The sequence below is a fragment of the Lissotriton vulgaris genome, chromosome 11, assembly GCF_964263255.1.
Source record: "Lissotriton vulgaris chromosome 11, aLisVul1.2, whole genome shotgun sequence".
NCBI lineage: Eukaryota > Metazoa > Chordata > Amphibia > Caudata > Salamandridae > Lissotriton > Lissotriton vulgaris.
Window position 1 is genome coordinate 1,028,700,910 of NC_141699.1, and position 20,214 is coordinate 1,028,721,123.

At 45.6% G+C, this 20,214-nt stretch overlaps 1 protein-coding gene across 1 annotated transcript in view; it reads right to left on the reverse strand.

Moving 5' to 3' along the window:
* Window positions 1-20,214, reverse strand: part of LOC147683962 (guanine nucleotide exchange factor DBS-like) — a 1,615,891-nt gene that overhangs the window by 1,138,217 nt on the left and 457,460 nt on the right. The window contains exon 4 of the mRNA XM_086942584.1: window positions 5,547-5,637. Within this exon, the coding sequence (XP_086798710.1) occupies window positions 5,547-5,637 (91 nt within the window). The remainder of the gene's footprint in view (window positions 1-5,546; window positions 5,638-20,214) is intronic.

The window sequence follows — 20,214 nt, forward strand, 5'->3', positions numbered from 1 at the left end:
GATCAAATGGAGCTAGAAGGAGACCATTTGAAAACACAGAGGCGCTTGCTTGTTTTTTCATTTTAAATTACGTTTTTGAAATGTATTTCTAATCCTAAGTATTAACATTGTGACAAGGGGTTAGAGTCTAGTAATGGGCGTGGTACCGGAATATCATTGTTTCCTAAATAACATTGACAAACAATATGCCCCTTTGTAGTTAATAATAGAAAATCAACATTAATAGAATTATATTTTTGAAAACAATATTGAGGTCACACTATTTATCTTGTATTATATTTCTCTATATGCTATTCTGATGTACAAAGCAGAGGATCAGAGCTGTGTTCAACTGTGTCGTCACTCAGGTTTAGAGAGAGTACCATACATCTATACCTCTCCAATCATCAACTGCGGTTTAAGGACCAACCTAACAACTGATGGTAGAAGTCCAAAGGGAGTCTGACATCACCCATAGCATTACCTTTGGTAGAAATGTGCATCCGAGTCTAGTTCCTGTTTAGTAATATGTCTAGTTATATGTAAGCCCTACCCTTTTCAACACTACATGACACTGCTGGCCCACATCGTCAGATCCCACGGACTCAACATCATCTCTTACGCCAATGACACACAGCTCATCCTCATTCTCTCAGATGAGCTCACCAACGCCAGGAACAATTTCCACAACTGCATGACCAGCATCACAGACTGGATGAAGGAAAACTGCCTGAAGCTCAACATCGACAAGACGGAAGAGCTGATCTTTGGAAACAAGAGCTCCCCTGAGATTCCTCCTGTTGGACCTCAAAGTTCGGACCCAAACCAACCCCAACTGAGTCCCCCAGAAACCTCGGAATCATCCTCGACAACAAATTTACCATGGCCTCACAAGTCAACACTGTCACATTCTCTTGCTTCTTCATCCTGTACATGCTACACAAGATCTTGAAGAGGCTCCCCAGGACTGGAGGCACACCGCCACCGAAGCTCTCGTCACAAGCAAACTTGACTACAGTAATGCACTCTAAGCAGGAATTCCAGCCCCGCTCCTCCAAAGACTCCAGCCTTTCTAGAACTCCAGAGCCAGACTCATCCTGATCCTCCCTCGACATATTCACATCACTCCCTACCTAAGGCAACTACGCTGGATTCTGGTCCGGAAGCGTTGTCAGTCCAAGCTCCTCACATGCATTTAAGGCTCTGCACACAACCAGGCCCTCCTACCTCAATCTCAGCCTCCACTTTCACCAACCCACCAGACACCTTCGATCTGCCTCTCGCCCATGTACCCTGCACACACAGCAGAAAAGTCAGAGGCCGAACCTTCTACCACCTCGCGGCAAAGTCTTGGAACAAGTTCCCCCTCCTCATAAGGACCTCCACCTCGCTGTTGAAATTCCATAAAAGCTGAAGCCATGGCTCCTCCCATCACTGCTAGACTCACTTTTCACCTGCCTAGCGCCCAGATACTCTTGCGGGTGATAAGCTGTGCTCTACAAATAACATAATAACTGAGTCATAAATCTTTCTTTTTATGACCTTCGAAAGAGAAATTTTCCATTTCATCTGAAATCTAATTTTATCAGCTCTACTAACTAACATCACCAACACTCCTAAAGATTCTGTCATCCATCTGACTGGACTCAGCTTTAGTAGGTTTGTGGTCGTATGCTGCTTCGCACAGGTTCATTGAACTTTTGGGCAAGAGCGTTTATGTGTATCTTTCAACTTTTACGTTCCAAGATTGGGAGTTGTTTTAAATGGAGGAGCTCATGGCAACCTCGGTACCTCCTATTGGGTTACAAATGTATGCCACTCACCCCTAATGCTAGAGACGAAATATCATTGGAAACCACAGGCAGATGTTGAGGTTGGTGCCCTCCAGAGATACAAAGGTGGGACACACCCTTTGCAATTCCTCACAACCCCGACCAGTGAGCAAATAGATCCTTTGACCTTGAATCATAACACAGACTTCCGCCAGCTATGTCTTGAGAACCTCTTCCTGGTTCTGGAAACTGAGTAATTTCATGGATTTATGTCCTTTACTTTAAGGAGGCGATTTCAAAAATGGTGTATGATGCACTCACTTAATGGCCAGTTTTTCAGTCTCCTTGTATATGTACAGCCTCCTAAACATCTATAGGTAATCTACCAGCTACAGGCTATCAGTATTCTGAATTCAGGCCCAGTAGATGAAGGATATAATGGAGGGAGCTTATTTCCAGGTCCACGACTTTGGTTGTTAAGCACAGAGTCCTTTAGATTGTGCCATTTTCTTTCTGTAATGGTTCTACAATCTTCAATGGTGCTAATACAATCCCCATTCCCCTGCATATTATCAACTTTTTCAGCAAGTTCACCAATTACAGTCTTAATTTCCTTTATTGATTCCTGCACATTTTTTTTTTTTCTTTCTTTCTTTCTTTCTTTCTTTCTTTCTTTCTTTCTTTCTTTCTTTCTTTCCTTCTTTCTTTCCTTCTTTCTTTCTTGCAGTTCATTGAGGGGCGATCCAAAATGATCTTGGTGGTGGGTATTATTCTTATGTGGTGGACCAAAAAGTTGAGGGTAATAGACAGAGGTGCAATAGGTCTGGATTCTGTTGTATTGGCCTTGCAGGGGGCGGAGTATCCTATGAGGACCCAGAGGGTGAGGTGTGTGGAGAGGCAGTGTGTTCAGTCATTGATACGAAATGGAGAAGGGTTGGCTTCATGTTATGCTGCCAGTAAGTAAATATTGAGATTTGAAGATTCAAGGCAAGGCATGTTAGAGAGGGAATTAGAGAGGGACAGACAAATTGTGTCGCACAAGCAAGAAAGGGTCTCAAACGTACAGTGCCCCACCGCAGTATCTAAATGTGTTGACCTTCAAGGGTCACCATGGCTTGAATCCCAGGTGGTTGTAGGACTTAAAGGTGGTGAGGAGTGGATGGCAAGTGAATCTCGGCCACAGAGGAAAAGTATTTATCCCATGTGCAATGTAGACAGTCCCAAAGATATCCAATCACTTTCCCTGTTGCTTGAAGAGAGGATGGATGGACATCCTGGTGGTCCCACTATTTATGAGACACTAGCTTCCAGAATTAAGGATATCAAAATTAAGTTTAAAATGGGATCCACTGGCTCAGAGCAGCAGGATCTCATTGGTATTCAGATGTCTTCGAGCTTGTAGTCTAGGAATTGTAGTGCACACCTGCAACTTGAGCTTCTTGAATCCCACTGACTCGTTACACATGCACAATTTCCAACTCTGAAGCAATTGCACTGCTGATGTCCTACTAAAATTGTGAGCTGAGATTATGAATACAAATACGAGATTCACACAAGTGTTGGTGCACTGTAACTGCAGCGCAAAGACCTGATTTACTGCAATTGTGGCACAAGGGCCTGGTACACAAAAATTGCAGCACAGGGGCCTAGTGCACCATAACTGCACTGCAAAGTTCTGGTGCACGACAAGAACAACGAATGATGTGTCTCCTACAATACACTGCAGCACAAGGGCCCGGGGCACCACAATGGCAGGGCAAGGACCTGATGCTCTAGAATTGCAGTAGTAGGGGCCTGGTGAATTAGAATTGCAGCAATAGAGGCATGGTACACTAGAATTCCAACAATAGGGGCCTAGTGCACTAGAAGTGCAGCAATGGGGGTCTGGTGCACTACAATTGCAGCAATGGGGGCCTAGTGCACTAGAAGTGCAGCAATAGGGGTCTGGTGCACTAGAATTGCAGCAATAGGTTCCTAGTGCACTAGAATTGCAGCAATGGGGGTCTGGTGCAGTAGAATTGCAGGAATAGGGGACTAGTGCACTAGAAGTGCAGCAATAGGGGCCTGGTGCACTTCAAGTGCAGCAATAGGAGCCTGGTGCACTTCAATTGCAGCAATAGGAGCCTGGTGCACTAGAATTGCAGCAATAGGAGCCTGGTGCACTTCAATTACAGCAATAGGAGCCTGGTGCACTAGAATTGCAGCAATAGGAGCCTGGTGCACTTCAATTGCAGCAATAGGAGCCTGGTGCACTAGAATTGCAGCAATAGGAGCCTGGTGCACTTCAATTGCAGCAATAGGAGCCTGGTGCACTAGAATTGCAGCAATAGGAGCCTGGTGCACTTCAATTACAGCAATAGGAGCCTGGTGCACTAGAATTGCAGCAATAGGAGCCTGGTGCACTAGAATTGCAGCAATAGGAGCCTGGTGCACTTCAATTGCAGCAATAGGAGCCGGGTGCACTAGAATTGCAGCAATAGGGACCTAGTGCACTAGAAGTGCAGCAATAGGGGCCTAGTGCACTTCAATTGCAGCAATAGGGGTCTGGTGCACTAAAATCGTAGCCCAGTGGCCTGGTGTAAGACCACTGCAGTACGGAGGCCTGGCACACTACAATTGCATCTGGAGGCCCTGGTGCACTACACCACAGAGTCCTGGTGCACTAGAATTGTAGCCCAGGGGTCTTGTGTAATGCAGTGTTTCTCAAGGGCCTGATACACAACAATTACAGGACAGGGACCTCTAGTACTGCAGCACAAGTGCCTTGTGCGCACAGTTGCAAACCAAAGGCCTAGTGCACTAGAATTGCAGCTCAAGGTTCTCATGCATTACAACTGCAGCACAAGGGTCTTCACCCACCAATTGCAGTGCAGGGGTCTGATGCACTACAATTGCTCTATAGACTTCTGTTTAACTACAATTGTAGCCCAACGGCCTTGTGCAATATAGTGTTGTGCAAGGGCCTGTTGAACTATAATTGCAGCCCAAAGACCTCATGCACTAAAACTGCAGCACAAGGGCCTGCTGCACAACAATTGCAAGGACAAAGGCCTGGTGCCCAACAATTGCAGTGCAGGGACCTGATGCACTACAGTTGCTCCGCAGAGGCCTGGTGCACTACCAATATAGCTCAATGTCCTCGTGCAAATTAATACAGTGCTGTGCAAGGGCCTGGTGCACTATAATTGGAGCCCAAGAATCTCATGTACTACAACTGCAGCACAAGGGCCTGCTGCACAAATGCAAGCACAGGGGCCTGGTGCACAACAATTTCAGCACGAGGGCCTGGTGCACTAGAATTGCAAATCAGGGACCTGGTGCACTACAATGGCAATGCAAGAGCCTGGTGAACAATTGCATTGCAAGGCAGTGAACGAAGTTGGCACGTTTACATCCTTTCTGCTTCAAGGATCAAGGTGGCTTTATCTTGCTTTTATCTTTACTAAACACCACTTCCTTCCTCTGCTTCTTTTACTTGAATACTTACCATCCATTTCAAAGCAAAGATAGTTTCCGTTACATTGAACCTTATACAGAAAACATACCAATGAATACACAACATTAGATTTGTAGCAAATGCAATACATACACCTGTGAAAGTGACAAACCAACTACATTTTATTTTAATCCAATTGCCCAAAATAGAAGTTACTGTTCTCTACAACTCAGAATACGGGTTGTTCTTCCAGTGACTGAATCCAGGCTTCCAAATAAGGGAAGTAGTTTGTTGACAAAAAGGAGAAGAGGCATGCAGGTGAGGCAGCGACAGACAACCTGGGTGAAGAAAGCACTTACTGCAATGCGTGTCAGGGAGGCCTTCACCGCGCTCCATCTGTCCCGCCGCCTGTCTATAATGATGATGAAACCAATGCTGGCCGCCTCCAGGCTGCAAGAGAACAGCAGACAGACAGGGTTACATGCAGGTGGAGAGCAGTAGCAGCAGCACTGCAGAGCAAGCAAACAGAACGAGCAGCTCCCCCGGCGCTCTGCTTGGTGGCAGGGCTCTGAGCTCCACATTGGAATACAGCAAGAAGAGTCACTGACAACAGGGTGGAAGAATAGGACTCGGTGCTTAGAAATAGGACAGTGCAATAGGATTCTGATCTCTGCAATGAGCTAGAACAGTGGCTTTTAATCTTGTGACTTCTGTGGACCTCCATTTATTCATTACTCTAATCCTCGGACCCCCCACGGTATCATTGTTGGAATCCACGGACCCCCACTGAGTCCGTACTGTAATCCTTGGACCCCCACTGAGTCATTACTGTAATCCATGCACCCCCATCTCATCAATACTGGAATCCAGGGACCCCAACTGAGTCATTATTGGAATCCAGGGACCCCCACTGAGTCCGTACTGTAATCCTTGGACCCCCACTGAGTCATTACTGTAATCCATGCACCCCCATCTCATCAATACTGGAATCCAGGGACCCCCACTGAATCATTACTGTAATCCGAGACCCTCACTGAATCATTATTGGAATCCAGGGACCCCCACTGAATCATTACTGTAATCCAGGGACCCCCACTGAGTCATTATTGGAATCCAGGGACCCCCACTGAATCATTACTGTAATCCGAGACCCCCACTGAATCATTATTGGAATCCAGGGACCCCCATTGAATCATTACTGTAATCCGAGACCCCCACTGAATCATTATTGGAATCCAGGGACCCCCACTGAATCATTACTGTAATCTGAGAGCCCCACTGAATCATTACTGTATTCCGAGACCCCCACTGAATCATTATTGGAATCCAGGGACCCCCACTGAATCATTACTGTAATCCGAGACCCCCACTGAATCATTATTGGAATCCAGGGACCCCCACTGAATCATTACTGTAATCCGAGACCCCCACTGAATCATTATTGGAATCCAGGGACCCCCACTGAATCATTACTGTAATCCGAGAGCCCCACTGAATCATTACTGTAATCCGAGACCCCCACTGAATCATTATTGGAATCCAGGGACCCCCACTGAATCATTACTGTAATCCGAGACCCCCACTGAATCATTACTGTAATCCGAGACCCCCACTGAATCATTACTGTAATCCATGCACCCCCACTGCATCAATACTGGAATCCAGGGACCCCCACTGAGTCATTATTGAAATCCAGGGACCCCCACTGAATCATTACTGTAATCCAGGGACCCCCACTGAGCCATTATTGGAATCCAGGGACCCCCACTGAATCATTACTGCAATCCGAGACCCCCACTGAATCATTATTGGAATCCAGGGACCCCCACTGAATCATTATTGGAATCATCTTCCCCCCTTTGAATCATTACTGTAATCCAGAGACCTCCACTGAATAATTCATGTAATCTAGAGAACCCCACTTAATCATTACTGTAGTCCAGGGGCCCCCACTGAGTCATTACTGTAATCGATGGACCCCCATTGAGTTATTACTGTAATCCAGGGTATCCCACTTAACCAATACTGTAATCCAGGGACCCCCACTTAATCATTATTGGAATCTAGGGGCCACCACTGAGTCATTACTCGAAGCCGGAGACCACAGCTCAAGCAATTTTGATGATTTGAACCTCAAAATAATACACAAAAATAAGGGAAACAGCATTCATCAAACAAATACAGAAAATATTAAATATTTTATTTAATTTCCAAACAAGTATAGTAAATGAAAATGTTCATTTTAATGAGAAGGTTGGGGCTTTTTAAAAATTCAACTGAGGCCGCTCGTTGTTCATGCTATATTCTGTTTGATGCACTTGCAATGCTCACGTGAATCAATCTGAGGCTCCAACTTAATTTTTAGTCTCCAATTTCAGTTCCTCCATATTTACAGAAAGTTTTACATTTTTCAATTTTAAATTGTGATCTTTATGTATATTTACTTCTTTTACTGTTAATATTATTTAATTTTCTTAGCAGTCAGGGACCCCCTGAGGTATGCTTTGCAGACTCCCAGAAGTCCCTGAACCACAGGTTAAGAACTGCTGAGCTTGAGCAAGAGGTTCATACATACTGGCAATAAGAGGAAGCAAGAGGACTCTTAGATCGAGCCTGGCACTAAGATGGACCAATAGGAATCTGAGCTGGAGACAAGTACCAAGCAATAGGATTCTTAGCTCCCATTAGGATGGACCAATAGGAATCTGAGCTGGAGACAAGTACCAAACATAGGATTCTTAGCTGCCATTAGGATGGGCCAATAGGAATCTGAGCTGGAGACAAGTACCAAGCAATAGGATTCTTAGCTCCCATTAGGATGGGCCAATAGGAATCTGAGCTGGTGACAAGTACCAAGCAATAGGATTCTTAGCTCCCATTAGGATGGACCAATAGGAATCTGAGCTGGAGACAAGTACCAAACATAGGATTCTTAGCTGCCATTAGGATGGACCAATAGGAATCTGAGCTGGAGACAAGTACCAAACATAGGATTCTTAGCTACCATTAGGATGGGCCAATAGGAATCTGAGCTGGTGACAAGTACCAAGCAATAGGATTCTTAGCTCCCATTAGGATGGACCAATAGGAATCTGAGCTGGAGACAAGTACCAAACATAGGATTCTTAGCTGCCATTAGGATGGGCCAATAGGAATCTGAGCTGGAGACAAGTACCAAGCAATAGGATTCTTAGCTCCCATTAGGATGGACCAATAGGAAACTGAGCTGGAGGCAAGTAACAAACAATATGAGTTCCCATTAGGATGGAGACAATACTATAATAATAAATATATTTGAGACAAGGAGCAAAAAATAACATTCTGAGCTTGTCATTAGAATGAAGCAATAGGACTAACATAGGCGCCTATTAGGATGGCGGACGGACCTGCGTCCGTCTGCCACCCCGAGGTGGAGAGACCGTCCGCAGGGGCAGCGGCGGTCCCTCCGATGTAATTAGGATGTGACCCCCACCCTGGCGGTCACATCCTGTATATTTAACATTGCGGCGGGTGCTGCTTTAAGCAGCACCCGCCGCAAGGTTAAATATGCATGCTTTCCATTTGCATGCACAAAACGGTAGGCACCGCGCGGTGCCTGCAGCTTTGTACATGCAAATCCTGGGGGGTACCATAGGTACCCCCCATGTGCACCCCCCACCCCCTGACACCCTGGGGGCCCGCAAGGGCCCCCCAGAAGCTATTGTCCACATGCTTTTCCACAGCGGTAAATCCGCCGCGGAAAAGCATGTTTTCAAACCCATTGGAATTTAGCTGGTGGTGTCTTGCAGACACCGCCACCAAATTGCGGCCAACACCCCGCGGATCAGCGGCGGACGGACCTGCAACAACATACCAATTGCAATACGATGGGGGCCATCTATGCTATAATGTGCCCATGTGGTTTCATGGATATTGGCCAAACTACCCAAAAAACCAAGATCCGTATTTTACAACATTGCAGCAAAATACGCTGCAAGGTACAAGGGGCCCCACTAGTGGATCACTTTCTGAAATTCAACCACCAACCAGAAAGTTTCACATGGTGGATAATAGAGAAGGTTATCAAAAACCCCCGGGGTGGCAATTATGCCAAACTCCTAAGCACTCGTGAATGCCGCTGTATGCATCTATTTGACACTGTCAATCGCGGCCTGAACGATCGCAAAGAGGTCCTTAGACAAATGGTGGCAATTCGGAATGGTTGATAATCTATCAACCAATCCAATTCTTTGCCGGTCACATCTACAAATCAGCTATCTTGTCCTTTTCAAAGTAGTTGCAATAATACAACTGTGAAGTATACACCAGGATTTCCACCCTACAGAATAGAATGTCAAATGTAGTAATGTTGTATATCACAGTGTCTAACGTTTGATATGTAACCACTATACTGTGTAATGTATTGATATATAATTACTGTATGATTTTGTGCAATTGTTTCTGTATACATTTAATGTTTTCTAAATGATGTGTCTATTATCAATTAATATGTGACCCAAAACAGATCGATGACCTTTAGTCATTCCCAAAAATAATATACCGTTATTCCCAATAAATAATATACCGTTACACCAAATCCCTTTTTTTTAACGGCATGCTGTAATTCTTTAACTATGTAAGAAGCATGTAATTAATTCGAATGCTGGCGAAATGGTGAGTCCCTTGTTGATTCCCATGATGGACTTAAGATGCTAGTGCTTCCTTAATGTCCATTATCGGACCAAATCCTCTCTCATTGGCCAATACGAGCGCACGTGACGTCAACCCAAACCACGGAAGTAACTGCTTAGCTCGGACGCGGGTCCCCATACTGATTACATGCCGGTAGAAGTCGCCCCGCGGTATTCAGCCCTTCACAATATTCTCCAGAGGTAAGAACAGGGTAACCTTAGCCCCCTTGGGTGAGCCGGTCTTTTAACTTTCACGCGAGCAGTTTTTTACTTTCACCCAATCGGACAGACGGAGTGTTTCATAATACCTCCCTGTTTTCTTCCTCGTATTAGGTAACTTGGGTACCTTACACTACGAACTCAGACGGAAATTGAAGTGAGATCCTAGTCACTATGCCCAACCTCTAAATTAAACTATAGAGACAACGTCGGTACCATACAGTGCTACTATCACCGGAGTGCCCGTGGGGGCACCGGTAGGACTCTCCTACTATCTACAATTAGTGGTAAGTCCCTCCTTGCACTTACTAAACAAGTCCAGTAGTTTACACATATAGATGGGGTTTTGATTAACCTTTCCATCCCTCACAGGCCTTACCGAAAAGATCAGGCTGAGCATCTAACTGAGTGTTAACTTGAATCATCAGACCACCATCAAGACATTAGGTGAGTCTAGATTCATGGATAATTATGAGTAGACTGGATATCTGGAGTCAGTTGCCCTTGGGAGATGGGCTCTGACCCAGTACCTTTTCTCTACCTAATAGGTGACCTACCCCCTAGAAGCTCGGACGGAGGTCCAACCTGACCAGCATCATTGGTAATGTACCTGATATCCTATATTGAACCACACTCTTGTGAATCAATCCTAACATAGCCTCTAACACCTACCTCATCCTTGTACTACAGGTGTTCAATCCAGACCACTCGTTGGATCACGGCCAAGTTCCCCTCCTTTCCCCCCCCACCCCATCACCTTTGTCCTGAAGAAGACCCGCAGCCGAGGTCCCAAATACCCCAGGAGCAATAGGGTCGAAACGTCGAGGCTTTTCAATTTGTGTGCCTGTACCCCGCCCAGTTTAATTTCCTTCCCCTTTTCAATTGTTGTGGACAGGCCTATTTGATAGCGGAAGCTTTCCCGTTTTAGTTTATGTAAATATTATAATTGTATACTATAATTGCTAATTTTCCTCTTTCCTCTCTAAATCACAAGAGCACCCCTTTTCCTTTCCACTGACTATACCCTGATAGTCTTTTGTGCCATTTAAAATTGTTTTATGAAGTTGTAAATAAATATGTGAATTTTGATATAACAAGCACCCAGAGTGTGGCTATAATCTATTGTTCTTTCCACAAGCTAAACTTGCTAATTTTTGGGTACGGTTTTTTCCTTGCATTTAATGTGCATACAACCAATACCAACTCAAATATATCTCCCCCATGTTGCTTGAATCAATGTATGCAGATTTAATCGCATTACCAAGATACAAATGATAGTCATATAAGTTGTGTTCCAATTAATGTCAAGGACCACCCTTCTTTATATTATTCCGCCTTAGGTTTAACCTACTACCACACCTATAAGCGGATCCTGCAGGATTCACGCAAACGATTGCGCAGAAGGGTGCTTGCGGCTGCGACAATAGGTCTCCGCAAGACACCCTTCATTTTGTAGTTCTGTGCCCCTTTTTTAAATATCCCTGGTGTAAATATTTGATACAAATTTTAAAGAATGAAAAATTTAGGCACGCTAAAATGGCTTTTCTCTATCTACAAAGAGGTAATGACTCATGGACCTTCTACTGTATTATGAATTTTTTGAGGCTTGCCGTGAGGCTAAGAAACACAAGAGGAGTTAGCTAAAACTATGTGGTTTAAAAAAAAATATGAATCACTTTTAGCCTTTTTTATCCGTTTGTATTGATAATTCCAGATGACTGTCAGCTGTAATTTAATTCTATGTTTACTCTGTATATATATATTGTACTTTTATGATGTATCTTTTTTCATCGAATAAAGAATTACTGAACTTATGCACTCACTGACATGCTGCAATGCAAGGACAGCGTTGAATCACCAGGGAGCATGCCAGAAAAAAACATGAATACATTTCGGAATCAATAATTATAGTGTCCCAGATATTCTCTGACAAATCCGACACGTGGTTTTTATACCGCGGTTCTGTTAAAATGTTGTGATTAGCTATAACCCATCATTATTCGGGTTAACAAAGTGTTTTCTGCTTGTATAATAATTAGTGCATGCTTTTTTTGTTTTGGTAACATCTGCCTCAATCTTTTTAAACCCTGATTACAACTATGAAGCTAATTCCGTTTCTGGTGCAGCCACTCGCTGCACCCAGAACTGGATCCCTATGGATCTTCTAGACACCCTTGAAGGCCTTTCCAAATTGCAGAAATCACAAGTGTACACCCCGGATTGCGTCAATAAAACTGTCATGCTATTTGCAATAAAGGAATGTCCGTGTGTTACCTGCTATGAATAACCCCGAGAGCAAATAGCGTGGAGTCGGTCATTTTCACCTGGGCACATAGGGCCAGATGTAGGTAAGTAACATTTACCGAATCTTAATTACCGAAAATTACTGAATTTTACCGATTCGGTAATTAAGATTTGGTAAATGTGAGGGGTTGGTATGTAGGGAATCCAGATGTTCCCTTTTACCGAATCGGTAAAATTCGGTATTTACCGATTCGGTAAATACCGAATCGGTAAAGCCTATTGATTCCTATGGGCTTCAAAGCCCATAGGAATCAATAGGCTTTACCGATTCGGTATTTACCGAATCGGTAAATACCGAATTTCACAAGGGTGCAGGGGGTGTCACTTTGACACCCCCTGGCACCCCCTAAACAGGCGTGGGTGCCATGTGGCAGGCATACATGCCCTAAGGGCAGGTCTGCCTGTCACATGGCATAGGTGTGCATGCACACATGTGCATGCACACCGGAATCGGTATTTTACCATGAGGTTTTATTTCATGGTAAAATACCGATTCTGTAAGGCCTCTGGGACTCAGAAGAGTCCCACCTACATATGTAAAATACTGAATCGGTATGAATACCGATTCGGTATTTTACAGATTCGGTAACGTTACCGATTCGGTAAATATACCGAATCGGTAAACAAGGTCCCCCTACATCTCATTGACCCATTTACCGGTCGGTAACGGCCGAAATCGGCCGTTACCGACCGGTAAAGGCCACCTACATCGGGCCCTTTATTTCATGGTAAAATACCGATTCTGTAAGGCCTCTGGGACTCAGAAGAGTCCCACCTACATATGTAAAATACCGAATCGGTATGAATACCGATTCGGTATTTTACAGATTCGGTAACTTTACCGATTCGGTAAATATACCGAATCGGTAAACAAGGCCCCCCTACATCTCATTGACCCATTTACCGGTCGGTAACGGCCGAAATCGTCCGTTACCGACCGGTAAAGGCCACGTACATCGGGCCCATAGCATCTGACTAGAAATTAGGCCTGTGTGAAATTTAAATGACTTCAGACTAATTCGCGTACTTTTCGGAAGTTTCCGTTACGCTTGCTACAAGAAATTTTTGAAATGACGCATTACGTCACTTTGTGTACTCATATGAAAATATTTACAGCGAAAGCCAGAGTTGCTGCAAAAATGTACAGTGTACACACAGGAAAAAAACAGAACATGAACACTAAAACATAGTGCAAAGTGACGGTTTCACATTTTATATATTTTCGCTGACATTTTGCATAACTACAAAAAAGCAAATTAGGCAAATTTCGCGCACCCTTCTAGGAATCTCGTTTTAGGAGGAATTGGGAGTTAGCGCTCAAAACAAAATTAGACCCGCAATTGTAATCATGGCTTGTTCAGTGCGTAGCAACACAAAAAGATGATGGACGAAATTCTGAACATTGACAAAAATTCACCCCAGTCACAGATCTGGGTTAAATCCTTCGTTTTTTTGCTCAACATGCCACCCCATGGTGGTATTCAATAATTATTATACAAACAGAAAACACTTTGTTTACCGAATAACAATGGGTTAACCCTAATCACAACCTTTTAACAAACCCAGGTATAAAAAACACGTGTCGGATTTGTCAGAGAATATCTGGGACACTATAATTATTGATTCCGGAAATGTATTCATGTTTTTTTCTGGCATGCTCCCTGGTGATTCAACGCTGTCCTTGCATTGCAGCATGTCAGTGAATGCAATAACACAGCACAATTTATTATCAATTTTTTCACTCAGTGTTTTCTTTAGCCTTACCTCCCACCTTTTTAATGAGACTCTAAGAATTAATTGACATTACGTACTATAGGTCACACATAAAGGGATGTGTCATTATGCATGATGGGAACACTGTTGAAGCCCGGTGATTAATTTTCGCCTTTGGTTACCAGTGTCAGGCACCAGCACCATTTTTTTGGTGTCTCAGAGTAAGTTTTCAACATTAGACTTTGACCCACAGCAAGAAAGAAAGCCTACAATAGCTTTTCCAAGCATATAATACTGCTTTCTCACAACCATCAGGTTTTGATCTGTACCATTCGACCTTCCCATTTTAGAGTCTAGGCCAGCTGGCCTACTTATAACTTCAAATGGAGGCCAGGTGCTCCCTGGACCAGAAAATAAGCATCCTGGGACTCGTTTTGGGGAATCACCCCTCATAACTCAGCCTAGCTTTAATACAGTGGAATAACGAGACGGACCCACTTCTGGGCATACCTTTTCCACTTTGGGTAAATATAGCAAGTCAAAAAGGTGATAAACGGAATGCTGAACATTGTCAAACATTAAACCGCAGTCACAGATCTGGGTGAAATCCAGCTAGCTTGGCTGATGAGGGGTGATACCCCGAAACCGGTCCCAGGTGCTTTTTTTCCGGTCCAGGGAGGAACTTGCCTGGTAATTCAGGGTGGGCTGATTCCATGGGGAGTAGGGTCAAGACTGATTTGCATATGGCTGGGTCCATACTGAAATGTCATGGCGAGCAAAAAAACTATGGAGTTAGTCCCAGATCTGTGACTGGGGGTGAATGTTTGACAATGGTCAGCATTTCATCCATCATCTTTTTGTGTTGCAATTTGCGCCCCAAGTGGGATGGGTATTCCCAGACGTGGGTTCCGTGCTCGCTACACCACTGAATCTAAGCTAGCCTGGCAGACGAGGGTGATTACCCGAAACCGGTCCAAGGATGTTTGTTTTCCGGTCCAGGGTAGACCTGGCCTGGCAGTTCGGGCTGGACTGTTCCCATAGGGGGCAGGGTCAAGACTGATTTGCATATGGCTGGGTCCAAACTGGAATGATGTGGCAAGCAAAGAAACAATGGATTTAGGCCCAGATCTGTGACTGGTGGGTGAATGTTTTTGACACTATTCAGCATTCCGTCCATCATCTTTTTGTGTTGCTGTCCACTGACCTTTTAGTGGACTTCTCTCTTACCTGTGCAGCTCCACATGGTAGCTGCTTCCCCCATCACTGCTGTTGACCTTCTTGTCAGGAGTTTGAGTCCCTGGTGGTCTAGTGGTACAGCGTCACTACTCTGCTTCTGGGCTTCCCTTCTGCCTATCTTTTTTCTGCTTTTGTTTTTTTTTCTTCTGCATTTTTCTTCTGCTTTTGCATTTTTTCTCTCCCTTTCTGCTTTTTTTCCTTTTTTCCCTCGCTCTCCAGTGGCCCTTCCTGCTCCCCGCGATTCCCGCCTACCAACTCTCGGATCCCACCTCAGCACTACCTAATGGCAGCCACGCACAGTGGACGCACCAATGGCAAGCCTCTCTGCACTCATCCGTGCCCACCCATGCCGGGACCTCGCCCAGCAACACAGACTCTGGTTCTCGGACCCTTCACCGATATGACGCTAGCATCCTCCTCGCCCTCAACACAGGACGCCACACTGCCTGCCACCTTGCTTCATCAAAGGACACCAAAGAACCCTTCTCCGGCCGGAGACGCCACAGTGCCTGCCACCTTTCCTCATCAAAGGACACCAAAGGACCCTTCTCCACACCTTCACCCATGGCAACACGCCAGATCCTCTCACTGCCCAGGCAGTGCACCCGACTGGCTCAACTGCATCCTCAACACGCACTCCCTCCACAAATACGCCACAGAAATCTAGGACCTCCTCTACGCCGCCTCTCCTGACATTGTCTTCTTTGCGGAAACCTGAACCAACCCCTGCTCAGGTCCAGACATTGCCAACACCATCCTCAACGGCTACAAAATCACCCGCAAGGACTGCGCGACTAACCAGGACAAGGCATTGCCATCGTCCACAAGAACATCCTCCGCATGACCACTCACTCGAATGTCCCAACAACAACCATGGAACACCTCCATTTCTAGATCCAGCGAACTCCAACACCACCCTCCATGGCATCCTAGTCTTCACCGACGCCATCATAGGGATGTATGACGGTACCACGCGTACTTTTACAACGCGTACCGTTACCACGCTACTTTTACCACGCAAGTCGTTACAACGACTTGCGTGGAGGGGCACTGGATAGTAAATTATTTAATTTACTATTCCAACTCCAGTCCCCGTGGACTCTAGGGAAAGGAGTTGGATAGTAAATTAAAGTATTTACTATCCTGGAGCGCCCCCAGCGCATTTCGTTGTAACGACCTGCGTGGTAAAAGTAGCGTGGTAACGGTAGCGCGTTGTAAAAAATGCGTGGTAACCGTTATATACCCCATCATAGACCTCATTGCACCCCAGGCTCTCACATCCACCGATTCCATCCTACTCGGTGACCTCAACTTCCACCTGGACAACCCCAGTGACCAGAACACTGCTTCTCTAGTGGAGCACCTCGCCAACATCGGACTCAACCAGCTAGTCATCGCACCGACCCACACAGCTGGACACACGCGCGACCCCGTCTTTTTTACCGGCGGAAACATCACATACAATCACACCACCAAACTCCTCTGGACCGACCACCACTTCAGCTTCAACACTCCCAGCGCTCAACACCACTCTTACCGCCTCCCTCTGTAGCTGGAACAAGGCAACTGAAGAACTTCTCGTTAACTTCCTCAGGACTACCACACCGCCAACATCAACAAATGCCAACACCTCAGCACATAACCTTCACCAATGGATCTCCAACTGCGCCGACACTCTGGCACCCATCAAGAAGGCACCAGGCAAGCAACACTCCAAGAAAGCCAGCTGGTTTACTTCCACCCTCCACGAGTCCAGATGCACCTGCAGGTGACTTGAGAAGTGATGGAGGAACATCGAAACCCCGGAAACCCACACAACTTTCAAAATCACAGTCAACTCACACCCTCTCCTCCTCAAAACCACAAAGAAAACTTCCCTCCAGAACAGAATCCACACCAACGCACACAACAGCAAAAAACTCTTTGCCATTGTCAAGGAGTTCGCCAGGCTCAACAGCGAGACCACAGAGACACACACCCTCCTAAGACCTCTGCAAAAAACTCAGCACCATCGCAAGATCAGGCAGATCTACGACAGCTTCGACACCCAAGATCCTGCCACAATGCCCGTCGCCACCGGACGCAACCAAGTCGCACCCCAACAGATCCTGCTCAACTGGACTCCGCTCACCACAGACAAAACAATCAAGACCATGAAGAGCATCCACTCAGGAGCCCCATTGGAGCCTTGCCCGTATCACATCTCCCGTAGAGAAGCCACCTCCATAGCCCGGAGCTTTACCGCACCATCAATTACTCCATCAAAACCGCCACCTTCCCCAATAACTGGAAACACGCAGAGATCAACCCCATGCTGAAAAAGCCATCTGCCGACTCAACAGACCTCAAGAACTTCAGACCCATCTCCCTCCTCCCCATCCCAGCCAAGGTCATCGAGAAGGCCATCAATGCCCAATTCTACGAGTTTATTAAAGAGAACCACAACCTGGACATCTCCCAATCTGGCTTCCGGAGCAACCACAGGACCGAGACCGCAATCCACACCATCACCGACGACATCCACTCCCTTCTCGACCAAGGCGAAACCACAGCCCTCATCCTACTGGACCTCTCGGCCTCCTTCAGCACCTTCTCCCACCACACCCTAATCACAAGACTCCACGACGCCGGCACCTGCGGTAAGGCCCTGGACTGGATTCCCTCCTTGCTTTCTAGTCGAACACAGCAAGTCAGACTACCCCCGTTCCTCTCAGAACTTACAGAGATCAGCTGCGGAGTGCCCAGGGCTCCTCCCTGAGCCCCACCCACTTCAACGTCTACATTGCCCCCCTCGCGGACATTGTCAGAAACCATGGACTCAACATCCTCTCCTATGCCGATGACACCCAGCTGATCCTCTCCCTCACGAACGAGCTCACGGCCAAAATGAACTTTCGCAGCGGGATGATGACCGTTTCCACCTGGATGAAAGACAAGACTGAAGTACTCATCATGGGACCCACCCCTTCAGCCTGGAACGACTCCTGGTGGTCCACCGCACTGGGAACCCCTCCCACCCCCACAGACCACCCATGCAACCTCGGTATTATACTGGACTCCTCACTCACAATGAACTTCCAAATCAACGCCGTATCCTCATCCTGCTCCAGATGCTCCACCTGCTTCGAAAGACATTCAAATGGATCCCCACAGAATCCAGAAAGACAGTCACCCCCAATTCTGACACTCAACAGGACCACATAAGCCTTAGTAGAATTGGGGAAACTAATGGGCCATTGTGGAAGCCTGTGAAACAATATGTACTTACTTTGCAAAAAAATTAAATTATAATAATAGTCTTCATGCCACTTCAAGCTGCTTTCTTTCACCACACGGTACTCCCTATTTGTTTATCTCACTCATGCCGGTTCTTCTTCATCCCTGCTTTTTCCCTTTGTCACTGTTTTACTATCCTTTTTTTCCTCCCTTTTCTGCCTTTCTCTCCCCTGCTCTGGGTCTTATGATGAATAATAGGTACTGGTCCTCTCTGCTTACGGACACCGGCACAAATTAAGCACTGGACGCCTTGGGCAGGAATATATTTGAGCCACAGTAATGCTCTTCATCTGAATTGTAACTTGAAGGTGTCAAGGGTTGGATTAGGGTAAAGTACAGTTTTGCGCCCCAGCAGGTTTCACTAAATTATTCATGTGCTCTGTTATTCCCCCTTTTTGACACCGGGTTACGTGTTACACTGAACACAAAAAGAAAATTGCCTTTTCTTGTCACTCAAAGTTCGACCTATTACGTCTACAATTGTGAAAAAAACAATGTTGCACTTAGGAATGGAATTTGTAATTGCTAATGCCAAAGTTCATCTGTTATTAACAAATTACACCTTGAATTGTGCTTCCATAAAGTGAGGCTTTTGAAAGCACATATTGATTTGTATTGTGCCAGCCAAAGGCACCCTCCCAATGTAATTTTAAGAATGTAGGGGGCCCAGAGCAAGACATACTTTAAGGGCCCCTGTTTGAAGCACCATTGTATTTTATTACTCATTTTCTGCTAATTGACGTCTTATGATGCTTACAATATCGAATAACATGTTACAGGTTGAGAGAGAGAAATAGAGGTGAGTCATAGAAAGAGAAATGCACTTTTCCAGGGGTCTCTTGGAAGGTGGGGCCCTTGGCAATTGCCCACTTTGCCCATACCTTAAAACATCTCTGTGTTCTAAATGTTTTAGGCACTTACATTATTCTGGTACTAATAAACTAATGTTACATGATAACTTCATATCATCAGGAACACCAGATTCCAGCCCTTCTCTTTCCTTTAACAACAAATTGCATTCTGGGACTTGTATTCTTGGTTCACATCAACCAAGTAAATTTGACGAACACACCTGAGAATGCTGATCAGGAAAAAGAAAGACCACAGTCTTGACAGGGAGACTCTGATGACACAGAGCCACGTGATAACCTTATAACAAACAGCAGCGAAAAATGTACAAAATAGCACTTAAGCACAATTTACTTTAAACCGCACATCTGAACTATTTCCAGGTGTTACCACGTTGCAGAAAGCAAAGTTATAAAATTGTTCCTAAGAAAAATAACTCCTTAGAAATAATGGATTCTGGAGGTAACCTTAAAAATAATTATTATTCGTTTTTCTTATAGGTTTTTTAGGTTTCGCTGGGGGGCGGAGCCGTTAGGCTCCTCCTCCAGCGAAATCTGTAGTTTCTAGTATGGGTGACTTTAACCCGCCTCTCTGCTTCATTGGCTAGCTCCATAAATGGAGGCTAGCCATTGGAACAGAGAGGCGTCCGTCAATGCCGGACCAGACACGGGGGCGTTCCCGAGATTCTTTGGCTTTTGCCGACGTCACGCGACGCCGGGAACGCCCCCGTGTCTGGTCCGGCCGGGCCGTGTTTGCTGTT